The sequence below is a fragment of the Erinaceus europaeus genome, chromosome 1 (assembly GCF_950295315.1).
Source record: "Erinaceus europaeus chromosome 1, mEriEur2.1, whole genome shotgun sequence".
Lineage (NCBI taxonomy): Eukaryota > Metazoa > Chordata > Mammalia > Eulipotyphla > Erinaceidae > Erinaceus > Erinaceus europaeus.
This window is the reverse complement of record NC_080162.1, coordinates 174,701,190-174,726,467: the sequence shown is the minus strand read 5'-3', so window position 1 is coordinate 174,726,467 and position 25,278 is coordinate 174,701,190. Positions and strand designations below refer to the sequence as shown.

The 25,278-nt window shown below is 37.7% G+C and overlaps 1 protein-coding gene across 1 annotated transcript in view; it reads left to right on the top strand.

Moving 5' to 3' along the window:
* Positions 1-21,802, top strand: part of STMN2 (stathmin 2) — a 49,032-nt gene extending 27,230 nt beyond the window's left edge. The window contains exons 2-5 of the mRNA XM_060199737.1: positions 1,606-1,701; positions 6,008-6,180; positions 17,821-18,012; positions 20,402-21,802. Of these exons, the coding sequence (XP_060055720.1) occupies positions 1,606-1,701; positions 6,008-6,180; positions 17,821-18,012; positions 20,402-20,461 (521 nt within the window). The 3' untranslated portion in view covers positions 20,462-21,802. The remainder of the gene's footprint in view (positions 1-1,605; positions 1,702-6,007; positions 6,181-17,820; positions 18,013-20,401) is intronic.
* Positions 21,803-25,278: the final 3,476 nt, after the last annotated feature.

Below are 25,278 nucleotides of genomic sequence, written 5' to 3'. Positions count from 1 at the left end.
AATAACCCTGGAGGCAAAAAAAAAAAAAAAAGAAGAAGACCCTATCAAGAGGCAGGTGTTACCCATAAATTTCAGTGTTATACCAGAACTATCCATTTATCCTTTCTCACAAGCTAGTGTCTAACATTCCCATTTCTTTCTGTTTTCCTTAATTTATTTCTCTCACTAGTTAAATAATCAACAAAAATGAGAGAATTCCATTTCCTTATCCTCATGGGACCATAACTTATCCTATTAACAACCAGGTGTAATGAGATACCCTCCAAGCCTACCTGAACTGGTCTCTTAAAGGAGAAAGAGGACAATGAAATGGGGGAAGGGATGATAAAGAATTTAGGAATGGTTTGAAAGCAGTAACACATTTCCCTGAGAGTATGTCTGTTTAATGACATACTGATGAGTTCTCTGCCTGGCCCCAAATGAATATGTGGTCATTCAGACTAAACCAGTAAAGGATAGTTCTGACTTCTATGCAATGGGCCTACATAAACATATGTAAAGAGGGACCTTGCTATGCTAATTGTATCTGTTTCTGCTTTTTTTTAAAAAAAAATTATTTATTTATTTAAAAAAGGAGACATTAAAAAAACCATAGGATAAGAGGGGTACAACTCCACAGGATTCCTACCACCAGATCTCCATATCCCATCCCCTCCCCTGATAGCTTTCCTATTCTTTATCCCTCTGGGAACATGGACCCAAGGTCACTGTGGGATGCAGAAGATGGAAGGTCTGGCTTCTGTAATTGTTTTCCCGCTGAAGATGGGTGTTGACTGGTTGATCCAAACTCCCAGCCTGCCTCTCTCTTTCCCTAGTAGGGTAGGGGTTTGGAGAAGCAGAGCTCCAGGACCCAATGGTGGGGTCATCTGTCCAGGGAAGTCTGGTCGGCATCATGCTAGCATCTGGTACCTGGTGGCTGAAAAGAGAGTTAACATATAAAGCCAAACAAATTGTTGAACAATCATGGACCTAAAGGCTGGAATAGTGCAGATGAAGTGTTGGGGGGGTCCTCCATTTTGTAGATAGCTAGTAGGCATATTTTAGTTATATTTCCTTTTTCTTTCCTATCTCATCCTCCAGTTGTGTTGCATCTTAATTTCTTCTACCTTTATCTCTTTCTTTTTTTTTCAGATATTTTTTTCATTCAATTTTTTTTTTATTTCATAGGACAGAGACAAATTGCGAGAGGAGGTGGGAGTATAGATGGAGTAAGAAATAAACACATTTGCAGTACTGCTTCACCACTTGTGAAGCTCCGCCCTCCCCCTACAGCAGGGGTCCGAGGACTTGACCCTGCATGTTAATGTGTGATCTACCAAGTGTGCCACCACCCAGCACCTCTTCAGATCTATCTTTTTACCTCTCTAATGTCTTTTTTCTCGCTTCTTACCTAAACTACTTTAATATGCAATTTATACCCTCTGTCATATAGAATATACGTTTTGATTTCTATTTCAATCCTATACTTTGTATTTTGTGAGAGAATAAAGGAGAGTCTCTGACAATATTCATCCTTCAGCAGGGTATAATTATTATTCAAAATTAAGTAAACATTAAAAATAGCTCAGAAAACAAACAATACTCATCTTGAGTGTTTTATTTCAGCCTACAAGGAAAAAATGAAGGAGCTGTCCATGCTGTCATTGATCTGCTCTTGCTTCTACCCAGAACCTCGCAACATCAACATCTACACTTACGATGGTGAGTTCTCTAGGACATAAATGCTCCAACTAGCTAGACGGAAATGTCTGTTTCTCACAGCTCCTGAGATAGGAAATAACTACTTTGCAGGTCTGACTATTTTTGCTTTATGCCTAGTTGTGAGGTTTTCTTAATTCCCTCGTACTTAAAAGTTTCTGTTTGATACTAATAACAATTTGTTAACACCTCTTAAGAAACATGGCTGGACTGTTATTAGTAGCTACAGCGTGTCAACATCCACAATATTTCCATTGCTCTTATTGGCAAATAACAGAATGTACTAAGCTGTAATTAAAGCATATCATAATTTTCAAGAAAATACTTTAATACTTAAAAAAAAATCTCAGGAGAAAAGTAAGCAACCATCACTGATTTTACCTTCATATCATTTGTATAAAGTTCCTATATTTTATGCTTATACAACAATTATTAACACATTCCAATCATAAAACTCACTTATGACTGAGACCTCCACATAAAAGATTTGAAAAGAATATCCTGCAGAATTGGTGTGGCTATCAACTTAGTTGTAGTGGAACTCTTTTTTTATCTAGTAATTTAATAAAGATTAACAATATAACATGGGTACAGTTCTATATAGTCTCCACCATCAGAGTTCTGTGTCCCATCCTCTCCATTGGAAGCTTCCCTATTCTCTATCCCTCTGGGAGTATGCACCAAAATTCCTTATGGGAAGCAGAAAGTGGAAAGTCTGGCTTCTGTAATTGTTTCTCCACTGGACATGGGCATTGGCAGGTCAGTCCATACCCACCCACCCCCAGCCTGTTTCTGCCTTTCTCTGGTGCAGCAGGGCTTTACAGAGGTGGGGTTCCAGAACACATTGATGAGATCGTCTGCCCTGAGAAATCAAGTTGGCATCACGGTAGCATCTGAAACTTGGTGGCTAAAAAACATTAAGATATAAAGCAGAACAAATTGTTTAGTAATCAGGAACCCACAGGTAAGAGTATAGCAGATGAAATTTGGGTTCTTCGTGTTGGAAAAAGCTAGCAAGCCTATTTTAGGTATACTCCAAAGGGCCCAAGGCTTTACTAATTTTTGCCTGAGCACAACAGATAACATGTAAGACATGCAGGAGGGCTGAGAGTACTGTTTGGGAAGATGGTATCAGAGTTGAGGATAAAACTAGAAAGCTGGATCAGGACAGAGAGAAGCTCTCAAATTTGGGAGAATTAATAAATACCATTAATTGTAAACCTCGTCGATCTGGCCTAAGGCCCGTATCTATTTATATTTAGCGTGGGACCCTGTGTAACCTCTGCATCCCTGTCAGTCTGAGCTCACATTCTGTGGTCACACTAGGAACATTCTAGGAGCAGTGCAACTCTTAAGGTTTAATTTAACCTGATTCATCCTCATTAATTTTTTTTGCCTCTGCTATTTGCATTGCTTCAAGCAATTTAATTCAAATCTCTGAGCCTTGTTTCACTCCAGATCTTCCTTCTTGTAAGCTTTGTTTTTATTAATTGAAGAGTCATTTCCACACAGTATTGTACTGGCTCCAAGTACATATAATTAAAAACTAACATTGTATCCCCTTTGGCCTGATGTATGCCTTCTCCATTTCCTTCTGGTAACCAGACATTGGTCCTGGAGTCCAGATATTTAGTATTGTTTTATTTAGTTCATTTGTTTGTTTTCTTTATGTGCCTATTCATAGGTGTGTGTTTTTACTCATCTCATTAAACATAATAATACCCTTTAAGCTCACTTATGTTGTTTCAAATGGTAGGATGTCATCTTTCTCTACAGCTGAATAGTACTCCACTGTGTACATATACCACATCTTCACTCATCACCAGTAGATAGATCTCACACTAGTGAGAATGGTTCTTATCCCAAAGAAGCAAGTGTAAGAGAGAAGAGTGCACTGTTGGTACAAATGTAAATCAATACAACCATTATGAAAAGCAGTTTGAAGATTCCTAGGGATTTAAAAAATAATTCAATGTAATTCAATGATTTCACTTCTGAGGATTTTACCTGAAAAATATTAAAGAAAAACACTAATTTGATGTAATATATGCAACTTCTTGATTTTACAGCACTATTTACTATAGCCAAGGACTTGCTTAAATGGCATAATGCAAGCCTAATAGCACATGGGCCACTTTAAGCACTCAAAAATTAGATAAGCAAACATTGCCTTCTCTCTCCTCTACCACCGTGCTTTTTTCCCTGGCTTCTGTCTATAGCTGAGACATACTGATGGAGTATATACTATCCAACAAATAAATGGAGCAAAGACATTACAGTGGGTTTTTTTTTTCTCATCCCCATTAGACTGTAAAACACCTTGAAGCAGGACACCCATTAGATGTTCTCCACAGAGGGTATGACATATTTGCTTGGTAACTAAGATGAACAAGCCAGACTAGGCAAAGAAAAAAAGAACAAGAAAAAGAAGAAAAGAAAAGAAATCAGAATATATTGTTTTGGTCAAATATTTCCAAGCATCCAAGGAGTTATGTTGGTTCTAACATTGCTTCTGCAGTTTCTACCCATAATATTATATATAAAAACTAGAGAACTTTGTTGATTTAGTCTGAAAATGTCCCCCAATCATAGATACATTGAATAAACAAATAAACAATTATAAGCCTATGCTGTTTGCTATTCATGTAATACTCATATTTGTTTTTTTAAAAAAGGTTTTTATTTAAAATTAGTTCAGATTATTTTTTCCTAGGTAGGCCTATCACTACTTAACTCCCAATGAGCACAGTTTAATTATAGCTGTGATAAAGAGGCTTTATATAACAAAGTAATGTATAGCTCATTATCAAATCCAGCTTTTTTTTTAAACTTTATTAGTGACTCAGTACTGGTTTACAGAATTATATGATTTCAGAGGCCTAGTTTTACATCAGACCACTAAAGTTCATTGAACCACTCCCATAACTATCATAATTCTAACCAAGTCTGAGGTCAGTATCTCACATGTGGCCTGTCAATGGACACCGAGCTCCTCTCCCTTTGTCCCTTGTTGGTATGCTTCTAGTTCTGCTTCTGGGATCCCTTCTGTTACATTGCTTGACGTTGTGGTCTATTTACATGGTCATTCTGTTACATTGGTTTGGTCTCACTTCCCCTGCTTCTGGGAGATTTTGGTTTAGTCCTTGCTAGTTTGCTTCTTCCTTATCCCCGCCCCCTATCCTACATACTTCCTTGGTTCCTGACTCTTCCGATGAAGGAGAGAGAGGCAGGACAGAATTGGGTTGTGATTAGATTAGATTAGTTTTTTGAACTGCTCGCTTGTGAATAAAGAAATACTGCTTCTCTGCTCAGCCACGTGTCCCTGGTCGTCTGTCTCCCACCGCAAAGCTAGCCCAGCATACTGGCGCCCTGAACTTTGACAGTCCCTCCAACACCCCCCCACCATACCCTGTCACTGTCCCCCCCAGATAAGATGCATGGTGTCCCAGGAGCCTGGGCACAGGCCCGGGGCTTCAGGCAAGTGAGCGTGGAATTCTCTGGGGCACCCACTATTGCAGCTGGGCCCCAGGGTCCCACTCGCACGACTGAGGCCCTGGTGAGTGTCTGGGGGGGCATGCAGCCCCCCTCTTCCCCACTTTCACCCGCCCCAGGCAATGTGACCCCGGCTTGCGGAAAGCTAGAGTATGTGATGACATTAGAGCTGTCATTAGCTTTACCACAATATTCACAATGGAGAATTCAATTACATAGTAGAAGAAATAGGCATTTTTATGTGTTACTTATATTTTACCTCAAAGTCAGTTGTATATAGGGTAATAAATAAAGTCCATCCAGGCCTTTAAAAAAAAAAAAAAGAAATAATTCGATTTTGCTTTATGCTTTATTTATATTCCACTTATGAACAAATTCATCCTGTTGTTGTTGTTTACCTCTTTATTTATTTAACTGAACATAATCAAGTCCAGTTCCATTCATTTTGTTCCCAAAGGAAAGAATAAGGTCTTATTCAACTGTAGAGTAGTTGTTTCTATTGAAATGTATCTCATAATTTCTTTATCCTGTTGTCTGTTGATGAATAATTTGATTGTTTCCATGCCTGGTTATTTGTGAATAGCATCTAACCCTTTTTATATCTGGCAGAATAACAGTACTACTTTAAAAAATCATCACAAGGTTATTGCTACAGTTCTGTGCCTATAGAACAAATCCAACACTTCCAGTAACCTTATTCAAAATTGTCTAATACAGAGAGAAATTGAAATAGAAGAGGAGATAGAGAAGGAGAGAACAATCGCGAGAATTCAAATTAAATAAAGTTGTTCATATTTCTCAAATACTTATTTCTCAGATATGGAAGTGAAGCAAATCAACAAACGTGCCTCTGGCCAGGCTTTTGAGCTGATCCTAAAGCCACCTTCTCCTATCTCAGAAGCCCCACGAACTTTAGCTTCTCCAAAGAAGAAAGATCTGTCCCTGGAGGAGATTCAGAAAAAACTGGAAGCTGCAGAGGAAAGAAGAAAGGTAATTTTTTCCCACAGATTTCCAAATTTTTCCCTTCCCTTTTTTGTTGTCAATGAAAATTTACATCAATGACATTTAGTATTTCCATGTTGGATGGCCACAAAGAAAAATGGAGAAATACCTTCTAAAGATTGGATTCTCTAACAAGTATAACTCAGATCTGTCTGTATGCAGATATATGTGCATGAATACATATAAGAAATAAAGTAATTTAAATAATGCAGGAACATTCAAATTAATTGATTGTTCTCATACAACTTCCTGAGTCAACTAATCAGTGATGGTTCTCGTAAAAATCCTGCAATCCAACAGCAATAAATTGTCAGCAATTATACTTTTAAGTAATATAAAGGACAAACATATATGTATACGTATATATATATATATATATTTCACATATATACTGTAGTATCAATTAACAAAACTCAAAGATATGAAATCCTCAAATATATGCAGTAGTAGAGCCTATGCTTCATTCAAGACAGTTCAAGGTCGTTTTCAATCACTAGCATGATCTAGATAGTACGTATAAGCATCATCTAGACAGTAGGTATAGGTCATGAGTTAATAAGAAGAGTTGTATTACTTGAACAGAAATTTGGGGGCCTGGGTGGTGGCACACCTGGTTAGGCGCAAGGACCTAGATTTGAGCCACCCTCCCCACCTGCAGGGGGAAAGCTTCAGGAGTAGTGAAGCAATATTTAAAGGTGTCTCTCTGTCTTTCTCCCTCTCTATTAACTTCTCCCTCAATTTTTGGCTGTCTCTATCCAATAAATAAATAAAGATAACTTTTTAAAAATTAAAAAAAAATGGAGAAAACCAATCTCATGGTTCAGAGGGTTGGTGCTGATACTAGGTAATTTAATTAACTTGATGAATATTATTAAAGAAATAGAAAGAATGCAAGGTGATAGGAATGAACTGATCATTCATATAAAACTGAGTTAAATTTAATTGATGATTCTAGTAAAACTTCTTTACCTCAACACAATAAAATAGAAGCAGTTATACTTTAAATCGTTTACTTACGTTAGATATTGGTCAAATGGCTAAAAGCACTAATACCCAGGGAAAATGTTCTTTGAATACCTTTAACATCAATATTCCTTCAAATTTCTGGTATTAATCATTAAAATGTCCTACGGAAAAATCTTTATATGGATTATTCCCTGGAGTAGGGCTTTAATTAAAAGAAAATATAACTAATCCACAAAAAGTGACAATGTAAACATCACTGATTGATTTTAATATATTGGATTGTACTTAAGTAAGGGTCATTTGAAGAAGTCATACATTTTTAAAGCCTTCTGTGAATGCATGAATCTCAGTAATTATCTTTGTAAGGATATACATATAACCAAAATCCAACTTAACTGAGGCAGAAAAAAAAAGCATATTACAAAACATCTAGGAGTAATTAACAGCTTTAAAAACAGCTAGAGGTTGAAGACCAAAAAATATTGCCCAAAAAAAACTTTTCTTTTATATCTATCATTCCTTACGACATTTATTTGGGCTCAATATCAAGAGAATTTAATCTCAAGAAATTAGTTGTCTGTGATTTTACATATTAGAAACTGCAATGGAATGCATGATTATTTTTAAAGTCCTGAAAGTGTGTCTCAATGACCTGTGGTTATATACCAAACACTCAGTGACTTATTGTGACCAAGGAGATGCAGAACTTTGCTTCACCTGGATCATATGGTCATCACTGATACAGAGGAATTGAGGTGACATCCCTAAATTGGAAATGTGGAAGGATAGTACACCAAAAGAAAGTTGTGTGCTTACAGCAATAGGGAAAATGGGCCTTGGACAGACAACAGCAGATAGCCACAATCCTTATCTGTCAGTGTCTAGTGTTTTTATACCCATTAGAGTAATTATTTGGCTCATATACTACTCAATTTTTGTCTTCTTCAGCTGTGTCAGCATTCGGCATGGCTATTTTCACAGAAATAGAATGCAGGAAGCAATCTATGCAGCTATACATTGTCCGGTACAAACTATATGAGACACTTACTGTATTTTAAATTTTTGTAGCAGTCACATTCAAAACAATAATGAATGAAGAATGAGAATAACCACATCAGCTGTTGTATGTTGTGTTGGACAACACAAATACGGATGATTAGACCAGAGGAATTTTTGTCCTTTTAAAATTAGAACCAGATAATTATTCAGATTTAACTTTGCTTCATTTTCTTGCATACTCTCTATAAATTGCATCCCTGTTGAAATAGCAATTCGTAAAATTAAAAGAAAAGTCCGTGCTATGACTTCATGTTACAACATCAGAGCCCACCAGGATGAAACATAGGACTTGCTATGATTCTTTAGAGGATCTTCAAAATCCCACATTTTCTTTGTTCCCTAGAATCTCATCTGACGTGTCCATTTTCTGCTGTAGGAAGCAAGGAGATTTCTCTGAACTCAATTTTCTTCTGTTATTCTCTCATGCGGTATTCTGATTTATTTTTCCTTTGTAGCATCTAGCTCAATTTGTAATCATATATTTATTTGCATATTCATTTATTCATATATATATATATTCATTAGATTATAAATCCCATGAAGGAACTCAATGTGCCTTTGGGTTAATAGTAACTGGCAATAGTATGACAAACATTTTGAAGTAAATAAACATAGCAAAATGCTAAAGGCAGTGTATAACTTGTTTTGACTTTTTATCTCATCCTCCTATCCTAAAACAAAATTATAGTCAGCAAGTTTTCAAATGACATCTTTGCAATTGCACAAAATAAATTCTACAGTCCAAAGATTTCTCTGTCTGGAAAAACTCGCATTCAACTGCTATTCAGTGAGCACACAATACTTGATGGGCAAAGGTCCAGACACTAGGGGTGATTTTATCAACTAATAAATATAGATTAGATCATACTAAAATTAAGCAGGACAAAGCATTTAGGTAGAAATGGTATTAGAGGTGCTAGTCTTATGGGGATAGTCAGAAACCAGAGTCTTAAGTATGAAAATGTTTGAAAAGGAGCATAAAGGTAATGAGGGAGAATATTTGAAAAAGAAATGAAGGTAAGAATTGAGCCATGCCTAATTTTCTGGAGGTAGAATGCCTGAAGTTAAAAATTTAGCATATGGGAGTAGGGCGGTAGTGCAGTGGGTTAAGCACACGTGGCCATGCAAAGCGCAAGGACTAGCATAAGAATCCCGGTTCGAGCCCCCAGCTCCCCACCTGCCCGGGAGTCGCTTTGCAGGCTGTGAAGCAGGTCTGCAGGTGTCTGTCTTTCTCTCCTCCTCTCTGTCTTCCCCTCCTCTCTCCATTTCTCTCTGTCCTACCCAACAACAACAACATCAATAACAACTACAACAATAAAACAAGGGCAACAAAAGGAATGAATGAATGAACGAACGAACGAACGAACGAACGAACGAACGAATGAATGAATGAATGAATTTAGCATATGCGACCCCTGAAAGACCTTGAAATGAGATAAAGCGGGAGTCAGGCAGTAGCTAGGGTTAACGGCACATGGCGCTAAGAGCAAGGACTAGCGTAAGGATCCCAGTTCCAGCCCCCCCCCTCCCTGCTCCCACCTGCAGGGGAGTCTCTTCACAGGTGGTGAAACAGGTCTGTAGATGTCTATCTTTGTCTCTCCCTCTCTGTCTTCCCTTCCTCTCTCCATGTCTCTCTGTCCTATCCAACAACAGACATCAATAACGACAACAATAATAATTACAACAAAAATAAAACAAAAAGGGAAACATAAAAAGGAAAAAAAAGAAAGAAATGAGAGAAAGCTGGAAATATTTCAGGACAGTGGATAGAACAGTAGCTTGAACCAGTGGATTTAGGTTGAGAGTTGGAAGACAGTGAATACAGATGGTCTTAGAGTTCTGTGAGTGCCAGATTAGATGCTCAAACTCCATTATTTAAGAAGGGGAGATGATTAAAGACTTACAGAAATGCATAGATGCCCATCTAGTAGAGTGGTGAGCAATGTTTTCTTTACCTTGACTCCATTTCCTTTCCCTTAAATTAAAAGTATTTTTTAAGATTCTGTCTACCAAACATACTATATTTAAATAAATATTGGTAAACCTTTTGGACACAGTTATAATCAAAGTAATCCATAGCTACCAATTAACATTTAGCATATATGTTAAGCATTTATCACCAAATTGTTTTAATTCATACTCAAAAGTCAATACTAGTTGAGTGCACAAGCTAGGTTCAAGTCCTTGGTCTCCATCTGCAGGGTAGAAACTTCATGAGCGGTAAAGCAGAGCTACAGGTTTATTTTCTCTCTCCCTCTCTATCTCCTCTGCTCCTCTCAATTTCTCTCTATCAAACTAGAAAAAAAAAAAAAGGAAAAACTGGCTACCTGGAGTAGAGGGCTTATAATGCATGCACCAAGCCCTGGCAATAAATCTAGTAGCACTTAAAAAAAAAAAAAACAACAATTAAATGCAAGGACCAGTGGATAATCCTGGTTCCAGCCCCTGGCTCTGCACCTGCAGGGGTGGGTCACTTCACAAGCGGTGAAATAGGTCTGTAGGTATCTATCTTTCCTCTCCCTTTCTACCTCCCCCTCCTCTCTCAATTTCTCTGTCCTAGCAACAAGAACAACAATAACAATAACAACAATAACAGCAACAACAACAATGGGGAAAAAATGGCCTCCAAGAGCAGTGGATTCGTAGTGTAGTCATCGAGGCCCAGCGATAACCTTAGAGGCAAAAGGGAAAAAAAAAATTAAATGCAAGCATAAAGATGTAAAATTTTATTTTAATGGGGATTTTCAAAACACTTGATGTCATATGATCTCTTCTCCCCCTTCATTAGCACTCATGAAATATCTGCTTCTGGGATTTCAGGGACTCTGTCTGGGAAATGATGACCGGCACTATTTAAAGGCCTTTTGGATTTACAGATACAAGGAAGCAATGAAGGCATCTCCATGTGGGCTTCAATTCACTGTGTGTTAAATGTCTTGGCAGTTTTTCCAATTCTTATTCCATCTGTTGACACTACTGCAGTACTGACCATCTGGTTACTACTGTGGACCATCCTCCCTTAGGCTCCTTTGAATCAGAATTAATGTGCCAATGCTCCATTGCCTCACTGGTAGAATCAGTTTTTTATAAAAGGATTAATTCCCTTTCCTGTTTTTTCTTCCTTCTTTGATTATCTCTGGAATTCACTTCCATGAGCCATACAATTTCAAGAGATCAGCCGAAGCTCACTTCTTGAAATCAGCATTTTCATAATGCAACAGGCCCATAGGAGTAAAATGATATAAACACATGTTCACTAATTTATTTATTTATTCGACAGACACTTATTCATTGAGAGGCAGCAGAACTAAGAGGGCCTCTATCCCAGTTGACTAGAAAGGACTCGCTAACTTCTTTTGTTAACGACTCCATTCATTATCATCAGTGTCCCAGTTTGCAGAGTAAATAATCTTATCATCCTAAACAGGACAAAGTTTGTTTAAGAGAATTTTTAACAATATAGACACTAACAGTATAGTCATTAGGAGAAAACCTATGATTAAAGTCTGGCTACATCATTTAATGCTGTGTGATCTTGGACAAATTATTTAACCTGTGTGTTATTTTACCATTTGCAAAATGATGTGAGTAATAGGTCCTATGTCATGAAGCAACGTGTGAACCAGAAGAGCTGCTACTCTACATGAAGATAAATAGCAAACGTTATAACAGGGCTGTTTGTGTGCAAAATCCTATCCGTTTCTGATCTAATGAAGTTCTGTTTACCTAGCAACACAAACAGAAATAGGTCATCTCAACTATACCTTCTTCTAAAAATATGATAAAAATCTAAGTATTTTAATGGCATTAGCAAAAATCTTACTTAAATCTTAAAATAGATTAGTTTAAAAGAGTACTTCTCAGGTCAGGGGAAATAGCATAATGGTTATGCAAACAGACTCTCATGCCTGAGGCTCCTTAGTCTCAGGGTCAATCCCCTGCACCACCATAAACCAGAGCTGAGCAGTGCTCTGGTGTTTCTGTCTCTCTCAAAAATAAAATAAATAAAAATACTTAAAAAAAATTTTAAAAAGAGTACTACTCAAGCCAGTTCAGTGTCATATTGACAATATTGGCACATCCTATTCTTAAGTCACTGAACCTCTGGAAAATATGCTGCTTACTTTTTTTAAGTTTTTTATTATTTATTTTCCCTTCTGTTGCCCTTGTTGTTTTTTATTGTTGTTGTTGATGATGTCGTCGTTGTTGGATAAGACAGGGAGAAATGGAGAGAGGAGGGGAAGACAGAGAGGGGGAGAGAAAGAGAGACACCTGCAGACCTGCTTCACCGCTTGTGAAGAGATTCCCTTGCAGCTGGGGGGCCGTGGTCTTGAACCAGGATCCTTACTCTGGTCCTTGCACTTGGTGCCACATGTGCTTAACCCGCTGGGCTACCACCTGACCCCTGCTTACTTTTAATAAAATGTCATAAAATGGGTCATTGGTCACTTGCCTCTTCTATGTGTTTGAATCTAGCATTATAGTTGGCAATCAAAGTAATACAGTAATGAATTCTAAACTAAAGGGATAGATTAGTCATAATTCAGCATTTGGGAAGCAATCTGCCTCTTAGAGGATATGACACATGGTCCACAGAATCCTTGCGTATGGTACCCCCTCAGTTAAGAGCACAGCAATGATTCCCCTAAGAATTAACTACAGTAAGTGCATTACAGGTTTTAGCAAAGGGCTTATTATAAAAGTCTTTAGATTTATTCACTTGAAATACCTTATGCTTCACACACAAAGTGAATCTGTACCATGTTGTTTTATTTAATTATATTTAGTCATCATATTTCAACATTATTTGTGAATCTTTTTGTTGTTAAAAAGCAAAGTCAATAAACAGATTTAAATAGCAAATAACATGCCCAAATGGCAAGAAGCAGTAAGTTAAGGGGTAGAAATGAGCCTATTTTAGAAATAAAAGGAAAACTAGCGCTATCTACAATAAGGTCTTAAATCTCCTATGTGTACATAAAATGAGTTTTACATGCCACTTAACTCAAATTTATCTTCCATTTCATTTATACAGTAATTAAACTCTTATTCTCAGTAAAACAAGAAATGGAAATGAACCTCTGGAAAATGTTAAAGTGTCCCTAACTATACTATAACTCTTCTTCCTGTCTCTTTCTTTTCTCATCACATATCTCTCATGTAATTTGATCAACGACGTTGAGTTCATTGTGAGCTTTATACCTAGAAAAGTTGTTCACTTGTCATGTGCCTGTGTCTTCCAGAATTTCCATGTTGAATGTTTTAATTCTATAAATTTCTCATTTCTATAAATGCCTTACCTTGCTTTGTATCTGCTGATCATGATCCTGTTCTGATTTTTTTATCCCAGTAATTCAATAACCTTCTATATTAGTTACATGCTACTCAGGAATATTTCTCCATGGTCAGATTCTTTTCCCTTGAAAATATTTTAAACAATTTTTCAGCAAATCCCACTGATCCAGCCTCCCTGTCAGTCTGCAAAACCAAAGCTCAATTTTGCTAATATATCCGAGTTTAAAAGAAAGGAAGAGCATCTATTTGACCATGTAGTATTAATATCACTTCTTAAATGAAGGAAAGTATTTCTACTTTGATGTTTCACATATTTTTCTTCCATATTTTCACACTCACTTTCTTTTTTTAAATTTTTTATTATCTTTATTAATTGGATAGAGACAGCCAGAAATCAAGAGGGAAGAGAGTGGTAGAGAGAGAGAGAATCAGAGAGACACACCTGTAGTACTGCTTTGCCTCTCGCAAAGGTTTCCCCCTACAAGTGGGGACCAGGGGCTCAAACCCGGGTCCTTGCACATTGTAACATTGGCACTCAACCAGGTGTGCCACCATCCAGCCCCACATTCACTTTCTATCATTCTTTTCAGTGTTTTTCTGAAGAGAATACTTATTTGCTTCACTGATGGAAATTTCAAAATCAGACTTAGTTGTCTTTCTTGTGGCTATCACTAAGAGATTAAGCTGCCTTCATAAGGAAACATTGATAGAAAAATTACAAACAGTAATTACTGTATGTTAGGTTACTAGAGAAATAAGCATCAAAATCATCATAATTGTATTGTAGAAATGGGGTCAAAGGCTTTAAAAATCCTAGGAAAGTTTCCATGAATATAAACTGCAGAGAAGGGTTCAATACTTAAGAAACAAACTAAAATAAGGAGTCACAAGTTGGTTCTTCTTTTTATTTCTCAGGATTGCTTAACTTATATAATTTATGTAAAATGACACTTTCCTTATTGAGCAATAAGTAATACACCGATTTTTTTAATTTGCATGAGAAAATTTGACTTGAATTGACTCGGTAACAGAAATTGAATTTGACTCACGCATAATCTCCATCACAAGCATAGTTTCTTATTGAGCTCTCCCCAGAACCAATTTCACATCCAGTTTGACTTTTAACTATTTGAAACATATATACTAATTTGATCCAAAAAATACATTAGCTGAGATAGTACTGCATACAGCATTCCTTTCAAAGACCAAGAAAAGGCACCACAATAGTGAGTGGCTCAGAAGTATGGATGGCCTGGCCCAGTTTGGCAGATCTTGGTCACTGAGCTGCAACCACACTGGAGAATACTTTGTACTGCCTCCTGTTTCTGTTTCACCTCATTAATCGTGCTAAAGAAAAACACTTGTCACCTACGCTGGGTAATTTCATTTAGTCCCAATGGCTAAGAAAGCACCAGCACTGTTAACTGAGGCATTTCAAACTGAGCCAACTCTGCACTCCATTAAATGCTATAGTCCTCTTTTCATTATTGATAATGGGATCTGAGAAAGTGTATTCACACTTTTTTTTTTCTCAGACCAACTGTGTCCCACCCAGGCAAAACTATGGGGAAAGTGTATTTCTATACTACCCTTTCAATTTCAAGTCCTTCCATTCTCAAGCCTATACTCCTGATGTCTTCTCCTGTCACAAAAGAAAATTGAGTGAGTATAAAATTAAAGCACAGAAATATGCCAAGGTTAATCTGAGTGTCTAAAAATGTATAAGCAGGAATGGTTCTTGGAGAAGGTCATATTTAATTGAAAACCAATTCTCACCTGTCACAGTGAGTTATTTTTTATGAGTTTAATAAGATGGAATTGTTTTTCCTTTTTCACACACTATTGAAAGAAAGAGATAACTAGATTTTTCTTTCTAGATTTCTCACTCTAGATTTTCTCAACTGGGGACTAGATGAATTGAATATTTCTGAAATGAATGATTAGAGTTGCTTTTTTTCTCTTCACAATGCTTACTGCATTGTGAAATTTCCTAATTTTCTATCCATGCACTTTTGAAACTCAGTGAATGTGTGTAAATTATGAGTTAGAGAAGGATTAAGACTGCCCCCTAATGATCACTGAGTGTATTTGCTGTCCATGATCAAGTGTGTGACCAAATGTTATATACACGTGAGATAGCCAGAATTTCACATTTGAACTTAGCTGTACCAGGAAGTTCAATTACCATCATCAATATGTTTGGAATTTGCTTTCAATAATAATAACTGTCATTCACTCAGTTTTAACTTACCCCATGTTAGACAGTGTGCTACAAACATCATTTCATTTGATCCTAAGAAATGATTTCATGGGCTTTAGAGAAAGATTTTCATGCCTGAGGCTGAGGTCCCAGATTCAGTCCCCAGTCAGAATTGAGCAGTGCTCTGATCTTTCTCTCTCTATCTTTCTCTCTGTATCTATCTCAATAAAATAAAATTAGTATTTTTAAAAAAGAAACAATTTAATAAGGTAGGAAATATCTAGATGTCAAAAAATTCCATGAAGACTGTTCTCAGAGAGAAATAGTAAACACATACACATACATACCACTTTGGCCATCCTTTTTCTCTGTTAACAATTCAGTGAGCCCAGAGCTGAAAGTAAGCAAAGTCAGTGCAGGATACCTTGCCTCTAGTGCCACCTAGAGGCAGGTGGATGAACCAGCTACAGTAGTTTGCACTCATTTTTCTACCAGACAGGCTCTGTTTGATTTTACATATATTTTAAGTGCTATTTTCTCACTATTGTTCACAGACAAGATTTAACAAAGAAAGGGATTGACTGTTTTACTGTAGATCTCAAAAAATCAAGTGGGGGTCTATTCTGATTCCCAGAACATACTGTGTGATTTTTTAATGGTCACTAGACCTGTCCCAGATACTTTTCAGAATAAATAAATGAACAAAGATTGTCTGAATTTAGCTTTTTATCTATCTATAGAAAAGAATTTTTAATGAGATGTTTCTTCTATCAGGCACTGCCTCTGACTACAGATATCCCCAGTATGATCACATGAAAATCACTAACAATTAAAATAGTTTCCTATGAGTATTTTGAATCAGAATTGATTTTTAATAGCCAACAGCTACTTTGGATCTATCACTGTTCAGATAATCATCTTTAAAATTAGTCCTGTCGTGGTTCATCTCAGAGCATCAGCCAGATTCAAGGAATTGCCCAAGTACATAATATGAATATATAATAATTTATATTTTAATGTATTTATTTTTATTAGTGATTTAATAATGTTTTACAAGATCTTTAGATTTACAGAGGTATAGTTCCACACAACGCTCACCACCACAGTTCTGTTATTCCTCCTGTACCACTCACCCACCCGCAAAACTTTTTTTCACAAAGTCTTAGTGACAGCTTGCATCTCAATTTTTCATATCACACATATGAGCAGAATCAGCCAAGGAGCCTAGCTGAGTGGTTCACCTAGTTGAGTGCACATGTTACAGGGCACAAGGACCCAGGTTCAAGTCCCCAGTCCCCACCTTCAGGAAGAAAGTTCTACAAGTGGTGAAGCAAGGATGCTAATGTCTCTCTGTGTCTTTTCCTCTCTCCCCCACCCCTTTCAATTCCTCTCTGTCTTTACTACCCAATAGTAAATAAATAAGTAAATATTTTTTAAAGATCAGCTAGTAGTTGTCTTTCAGATGAATGAAGGTCATTTGTTAACAAATATCAACTATAGCAATAAGTAGTCTATCCAAAAAATTCACAGCTAAAAATCCACCGACATTTCTCAACTAATCATATTATTTTAGAAAATTCAAACCCATGGGAGTCGGGCAGTAGCACAGCGGGTTAAGCGCACATGGCGCAAAGTACAAGGGCCGGTGTAAGGATATTGGTTCGAGCCCCGTCTCCCCACCTGCAGGAGGTCGATTCACAAGAGATGAAGCAGGTCTGCAAGTGTCTATCTTTCTCTCCTCTCTGTCTTCCCTTCCTCTCTCCATTTTCTCTCTGTCCTATCCAACAACAACAACAGCTATGACAACAATAACAACTACAACAAGCACAACAACAAGGGCGACAAAATGGGAAAAAATAGCCCCCAGGAGCAGTGGATTCTCGTAGTGCAGGCACTGAGCCCCAGCAATAACCCTGGAGGGAAAAAAAAGAAAAAGAAAAAAAAAGAAAATTCAAAACCATGAAGATGAGTACACAATGGACAGGACTGCCCTAGGCTAGAAGTAGTATCCATTTGAAAGGAAAACTCTCAAATCAGCAGGCTATTGTTCCATCAGATTTGTGTCTAAATGATCATAAAATGGATATCTCTCTCTTTCTTTCTCCCAGTCTCAGGAGGCCCAGGTGCTGAAGCAATTGGCAGAGAAGAGGGAGCATGAGCGAGAAGTCCTTCAGAAGGCTTTGGAGGAGAACAACAATTTCAGCAAAATGGCAGAGGAAAAACTGATCCTGAAAATGGAACAAATTAAGGAAAACCGTGAGGCTAATCTAGCTGCTATTATTGAACGTCTGCAAGAAAAGGTAATCACAGCAGAGTCCTGAATCAGTGCGTGCATTCATGTACAGTGCAATAAGATGACTCATCATATGCTTTGTAAAACATATGACTACTCAGCCCATGGCTAGGGTCTCCCAATATAGCATTGACTTCATAAGGCAACTGCATGGTTTAGGGATGGGGTTCCAAAATAAAATCCCTTGGGTACTGAGGAGACAGCACAATAGTTATAACATTTCCTAAAACCACCCTTAGTATATTTTGCACAGTGAAGGAAGCTGCGAACAGTGCTAAATACTATTCATTATATGTCCTTTCTATTGGAAAGAGGAACAGGGTAAATTGGCAGAGAATATTATAGTGTTAGATCTGCACTAGTCTACCTAGCTCAGTGTGTCTGATAGTGACTAGAAAATATTGAAAGTCAACAATGAAATGATTATCAAAGGATAGTTTTGACTTCATGACAAGTTCCCTCAGAGTATCACAATAGCCTTAATAATCTCTGAACCCAAGGTCTTCTAACAATTGTAAACAACCCACAGATTAAGAAAAAGAGACAATGTTGACAACATTGAATATAACATTTTCGGGCCCACAAGGACCTTTCAGAGGGCTTGAACCTTCAAGCCCTCTGAAAGGCACTTCCCGTGTGGTGAAGCAAGTCTGCAGGTGTCTGTCTTTCCCTCTCCTTCTTTATCTACCCCTCCCGTCTCCTCCTCTCTCTATTTCTCTCTGTCCTATCCAATAAAATGGGAAAAATGACTGCCAGGAGCAGTGGATTCTTGGTGCCGACACCAAGCCACAGAGATAACCCTGGAGGGGGAAAAGGAAATATACATGCATGTGTGTGTGTGTGTGTGTGTGTGTGTGTGTGTGTGTGTGTGTGTATGTAAAACATTTTAAGTAGCAGAATTACTAAAATACTTTAAAGTAAACATTTTCCTTGAAATTTAGATTTTTCAAGTTTCCTTTCATGTAAATTCTTTTTTTTCCTTTCATGTAATTTCAGAATTACAGATTATACACATATGTTTTTATGTGTGTGTGATCATTCTTCCTGTAAAATTTGCTTCTTTGCAACTAACTGAGCTAATAAAAAGCATGCTGCAAAATGGATGGGAAATCATGATTCTTATTAGATTACATTTTTGGCTTTTGTGAATATTTAGACTCAGGCTCAGGATTTTTTCTAACATGTGATGGTCTGGGATTTTTCTCAATTTTCATCAGTATTCATTTCACACTAATTAGGTTGTTTTTGTTTTTTTGTTTTTCTGAGAAAAAGCCTTCACTGTATTGTTAAGAAGGAAGCACCAGCTGTATCCATTCTAATTCCCTTAGGACATTTCCAAACAGGATATGCTTTCTTTCTGCAAGCCTTTTATTTTCTTTCTCTTCATGGCTTTTGAATGTACATAAAAAGCTCATTTGAAACAATTAAACAAAATTGCTTCTGAACTCTTCCTTTAGAGTCAACTTCCTGTTTACCCCACTCTGTGTCTTTGGAGGAAGTGTAGGGTACAATGCCTTTTTTCTCCCAGAACCTACATATGGAGACACATTTTCCACACAACTGTAAAATACTATTCACAGGCCAGGGAACCAGCACAATAGTTTATACATCAGGGTTTCAATCCCAGGCCCCACCAGTCAGCAGAACTAAGCAGTTCTCTGGTCAAAGAAAGAAAATAATTAAAAATTAAAAGGGGGTGGGGGAAGTTAGGAAGCATATAAAAAAAAAAAATCTTCTTCCTGAGTCTAATCTTCCCAGTGTAGATTAGCCCTTAAGATATTAGGGGGAAAGAAAAACATCATTAAAAAGGCAAGGGAATCACCTGGTTGGTTGAGCGTGCATGTTAAAATGTGCAAATACCCAGGTTCAAGGCCCCCAGTCCTCCACCTCTAGAAGGGGAAGCTAAGCAGTGCTGCAGTTTCCTTCCTCCTTTCTCCCCCCCTCTCCCCCTCTCTCCTCTCTCCCTTTCTCTCTCTCTCTCTCTCTCTCTCTCTCTCTCCTCTCTCTCTCTCTCTCTCCCCCCTCTCTCTCCCCCTCTCTCCTCTCTCTCTCTCTCCCTTGTCTCCCATCCCTCCCCCTCTTCTCTCCTCTTCTCTCTTGCCCTCTCAATTTCTCCCTGAACTCATAAATCAATCAATCAATAAACATTTTTCAAGAAAAAAAATCCAAAGGTAAGGGAAAACAGCAATGCTGTGTTCTATTGCTCCTATCAGGTTTATATAGCAGAGTCATAATTTTCAAAATTCTATTACCTGTATTATCCATAGGTGCACCAAACATAAAGTAGGTTACTCCCAATTGAGTAATTAGTATGCAAAGGTGTGGGCTGGCTCATGTGGTTTTCCAGGGACCAGAAGGCAAGACTGACTCTTCCTCTCCCCCTCGGTGTCTTCTAGGAGAGGCATGCCGCTGAGGTGCGCAGAAACAAGGAACTCCAGGTTGAACTGTCTGGCTGAAGGGAAGGCGGGTATGGCACGCCCCACCATTAGTAAATCCCCCCGCCTATATTATAATGGATCATGCGATGTCAGTATGGGAAATGTATGACATGGTTTAAAAAGAACTCATTATTAAAAAAAAAAAATTTAAAAAAACCATCGAAAATAAAAAAAAAAAGTCAATGCGGTCTCTTTGCAGAATGTTTTGCTTGATGTTTAAAAAAAAAATACCTTGGATCTTATTTTGTAAATACTTACATTTTTGTTAAAAAATACAAGTATTGCATTATGCAAGTTATTTCATAATCTTACATGTCCTGTAACAGGCTTTTGACGTTGTGTCTCTCCACTCAAATGAATCTGCTAGGTCTGTTCTTTTTGAAGCTCCTCACATCTAACTCCACTCCCTGCCCTTTCCATTCCAACAGACAAATGAGGTCAGTAGACAGCCTATGGTGCTAGAAACCCACCATTGCCTAATGACCTAGATGGCTTTGTAATCTCTCAACTCAGCTAAAACCATACCTAGATCACAGGTATTAAATACACATGAACCTCTACATTTGTTTGCTCATAGTCTACAAACTTCCTAAAAAAAAAAAAAAAAAAAAAAAAAACTACAAAACTAGGCTAAGAAAAACCATCGATCATAGCATTTACTTCTGCTTCTGCTTCTGCCAGATTATGGGCTACAAATGTGTTTTGGCTTTAGAAAGGGATGGATGAGAAAACAGATCTGAGATCAATCTAGGTAGAAGCAAAAAACTGAACCTTTCGAAGCGCTGAATACAGATCCAAATCCAAATGGTTCAAGCAACTGTGGAATTGCTTTTCATGAAGTGGACTGAATTCTCTAGTTTACGTTCTTTTGATGGAATGAATTAATTAATGTGTCGGGTGGCTTATTTGTGGATGCCATGATTGATGATGTTCATGTTAAGCTTTTACATATAGTACCAGTACATAATGCTACTACATACTTTTCCACTTGGAAACTGTGAGCTGGTTGTTGCATTAAAATCTTCACACAAAATCAAAAGCACTGCGGACTTTCACTCAAGCTGGTCTTTCTTCCCCAGTGTGAAGCAATTTTGCCTATTAAAAAACAAACAAAAAAAATTATTCCATCTATGAGGGCTGACACAGTTTAGGGGGCTAGGCAGGGCATTTGTGCCAACAAAGAGAATCACCAGATACCCACCATAAGTACCTATCGCAGTTTTGAAGTTGTTTCTTCCCCAATTCCCAACTCTTGAAGGTTGCTGCCTGCATATTTATTCTTCATTAGTGCTATTTTCCTGTATGTCATTGTGAGCAAGCTGTGATTAATAAAGAATTGGAGTTCTGTGAACTAATAAAGGTTTGGTCTATTCTCTTGCCCCTTCATGTGCCTGACCCTGTAGTTCAGATTTTTGAAGGATGAATGCTCAGCTTGACAATCTCAGAAGCAGAGAAGCAGTAGAGTTTGAGGGGAAAACAATACCCCACTGAAACACTTCACTTCAGAAACAGCAGGTAGTATCTCTTTTCTCTCTCCCTCTGAGCGGTCAACACAGCAGGAAAGATATCCAATCTGTTCTTCTTAAAAATATTCAGGACTGAAGTAGACACTGCAGGTTCAAACCAGTAATGCTGAGGAAGAGAACCCATTTCAAAGTGATTGAAATATTCCTGGCAACACCTTGCACTCTCCCATGTGGCCACAATCAATCTTCCCTAGCCTGTTAAAATGTTATTTCCCTGACATAGTGCTGAATTTTGCACTGCTAACAAATAGACTGCACACATGGACACAGCAGGGAAATAACCTGATGACCCAGATGAATGTCAATGACCCAGATGGATCTTACAGGACCAAAGGAACCAGATCCAACTGTAGCAGAGAATCATAAATAATTGAAACCACACAGATTTATGAATAAATATACTGGGCTATAGTCCATAGGTGCACCAACAAGCCAAGTTTAGGGTTGAACCCACCTGGTCTCTATCTGGAGTACTCTTTCTTTATGGAATGAACAATGCAGTAACCAATACACCTGCTAAACTGTGAACTCAATGGTCTTCCTTTGAGAAGTCAATCAGAGTTTCTGGTTAACATAAAAAAAATAAGATATACTTTTCACAGTGGTATTTATAGAAATTAGATCGGAAAACATTGCTTGAAGGATTTCCAATGAGCCAAACTTAGTAGTCAAACTCCAGAACTATGAAATGAATAACTATGAGAAGTCAACTTAGTTTATTTACTTAATTATTTTTATTGCCACCAGGGTTCACTGTGGCTCAGTGCTAGTATTATGAATCAGCATTCCTGAAGGCTATTCTTTCCATATTTTTTATATCATCTGATAGGCCAGAGAGAAATTAAGAGGGGGTGGTTATAGAAAGAGAAAGAGAGTCTATGGCCATACCACCCTGAACACGCCCGATCTCGTCTGATCTCAGATGCTAAGCAGGGTCGGGCCTGGATAGTACTTGTATGGGAGAAAGGGAAAGGGAAAGACAGACCCTACAAACCTGTTTCACTACTCATGAAGTATCCTCCCTGCAGGTAAGGAATGATGGCTCAAACTCAGGTCCTTGAGCCTGGTAATGTGTGTACTCAACTGGGCACACCACCACCAGGCCCCTGAGAATTCAAGCTTAGTTTAATATAGTACTGACAAACAGGATATTTTGTTCAATCTTTGCAGTTTACTGAAGGAAAACATAATTTCCAAAACAGCTTTCTGAAATATTAGAAGTACTTAGCAAACTTCAAATACCACTTCAGGGATTCCCAAATTGAAACCAAATAATCCAATTGTCTCATCTCAAAGGTGAAGAAACAAAAATATCAAGAAGGGTTGGGGACCTTCTAAAGAAGGTCTTCTCAAATTTGCTTGTGATAAATATTGTCTTGTGCTGAATATTAGTTAAAAAAAGGTTTCAGTTCAATTCTGTAAACCACTGAACCAACACTAAGCTCAGCCACATGTAAATAGGCACTGGCATGACAATTACTGGAATCATGTCTTCTTTTTAGATATATCCAAATCTTTTCTCTCCTTCACTCCCCACAATCAGTAGAGTTCATATTATACCAAGGGCCAAGTATGTGATGGATATTTTAAAGGGTAAATTCAAATCCAACAAGACCTGCTATTAACTTCCAGGTTTGCACTATGCTCTCAGGTCTTTGAGGGAAAGAAAATGTTGTCTTCTATTTCAGTCCTATCTAATTTTTTCATATTTATCTTCATTAGTTGGTCCTCTACCTTCACTACCAAGCACTGATAAACCTATTATCTCTTTTCTTTACCTCTCCAGTGAAATTATTCTCACCAGTACCAATGTCCCATTCATTATTAGTTATTGCTAAATCCAACAGAAATATTTAATCTGTTAACTACTCAGGCTCATTCTCAAATTCTGACTTGCTTGCAGTACCTTACTCAAATGCTTCATAACCCTCTATGTCACTCTACATTCTCCTAAGATATCCTGTGCACAAGAATGTAGTGGCATTCGAGTGCTCAAGTGCTCTGGGGGTTTAGGGTTCATTGCTCTATGACACTAGGAAATGTTTATCTTCTTTATATATCCTCACATTTAAGTTGGGGGTAATAGTTAATGCCAATGGCTGATTGAATCATTCTCCTTGCATCCTGTTCTTTCTCCTTGTGGTTTTGCAATACTTCCCAGGAAAGAAGGCAGCTCATCATCTCAAAACCATACTACATTCAATTCGTGGTGGAGTTGACCAGACTTCCTACTTTGATCAGTGGAGTAATAATGAATTTGACATGAGTAAAGGCGTTAGACTTGTGGAAGCTTGGCAATGTACTTCTCCCTATCTAGATCATGCTTATAAGCATGCAGATAAGCATAGATATAAAAATAACACAGAAAGTTGTTTGGTTTTCCAATAAATTCATGAACATGAACTTCAATATTCTTAACAGTCACACATTATCTAGTTTCAGCCTTATGCTCTTGAACATCAAACTTCTAACACCTCCTCCCCAATCCTCAGACTCAGATGATGGTGCTTCCTCCCACATCACTAAGCATTAAAGATAATTAAAGATAATTTCCATAGACTAGCACCAACATATCTATCCACCTACCACACTTGTGTTCTGCTATCCAAAGCCAACCCTTCCATTTGAGCACAATATCCCACCTCCTTGCACCAACTCAAATATTCACTCCAGAAATTCTAGCCTCTTTTGCATATTTCATCTTTTTTATTCCTTTTCCAATGTTGTCATTACAACATACTGTTACTGTTTTCCAACTTAAAATGCTTTTTTTTAATCCCATTTTTCCACCAGCTACTGACATATTCCTCTACTCCATTTTCAGCAAAATCCATAAAGCTTTTTTTTAAAATCATCTCTCTGTCCCATGGGCCCTATGCAGCAAGCCTTATAACTAGTTTCATTATACCTACACTGTTTTTATATTGCCTGGTAGCTTAGCCAAGATGCATCGGGGAACTATGAGGACACCCAAAACCCACAAAAAATTCATACTGTCCCCAGATCTGGCACAAAGGAGCATCCAAATAGACCTCCAATAAAGAGGGAAGGAGATGACTCCTGGAGGGCATGTCTGGTTCCAACATTCATGTTCCCAATCTGCTAACTTTGACTTAGGGAAAAATAAAAGCCCTAGCAGACTTCTAGCACTCAATAATCTGGTCCTGTTCAGAAAGGACTACCCTCTCATCTTCCCTCTCTCCCTAGCCTTGCCCCAACTCCTCATAGACAGAAAAAAAAAATCAAAAGATATGTGAAGTAGACCAGTTGGAATCACAGTTGCTCTACTCTGTTGTACCCTATACTACC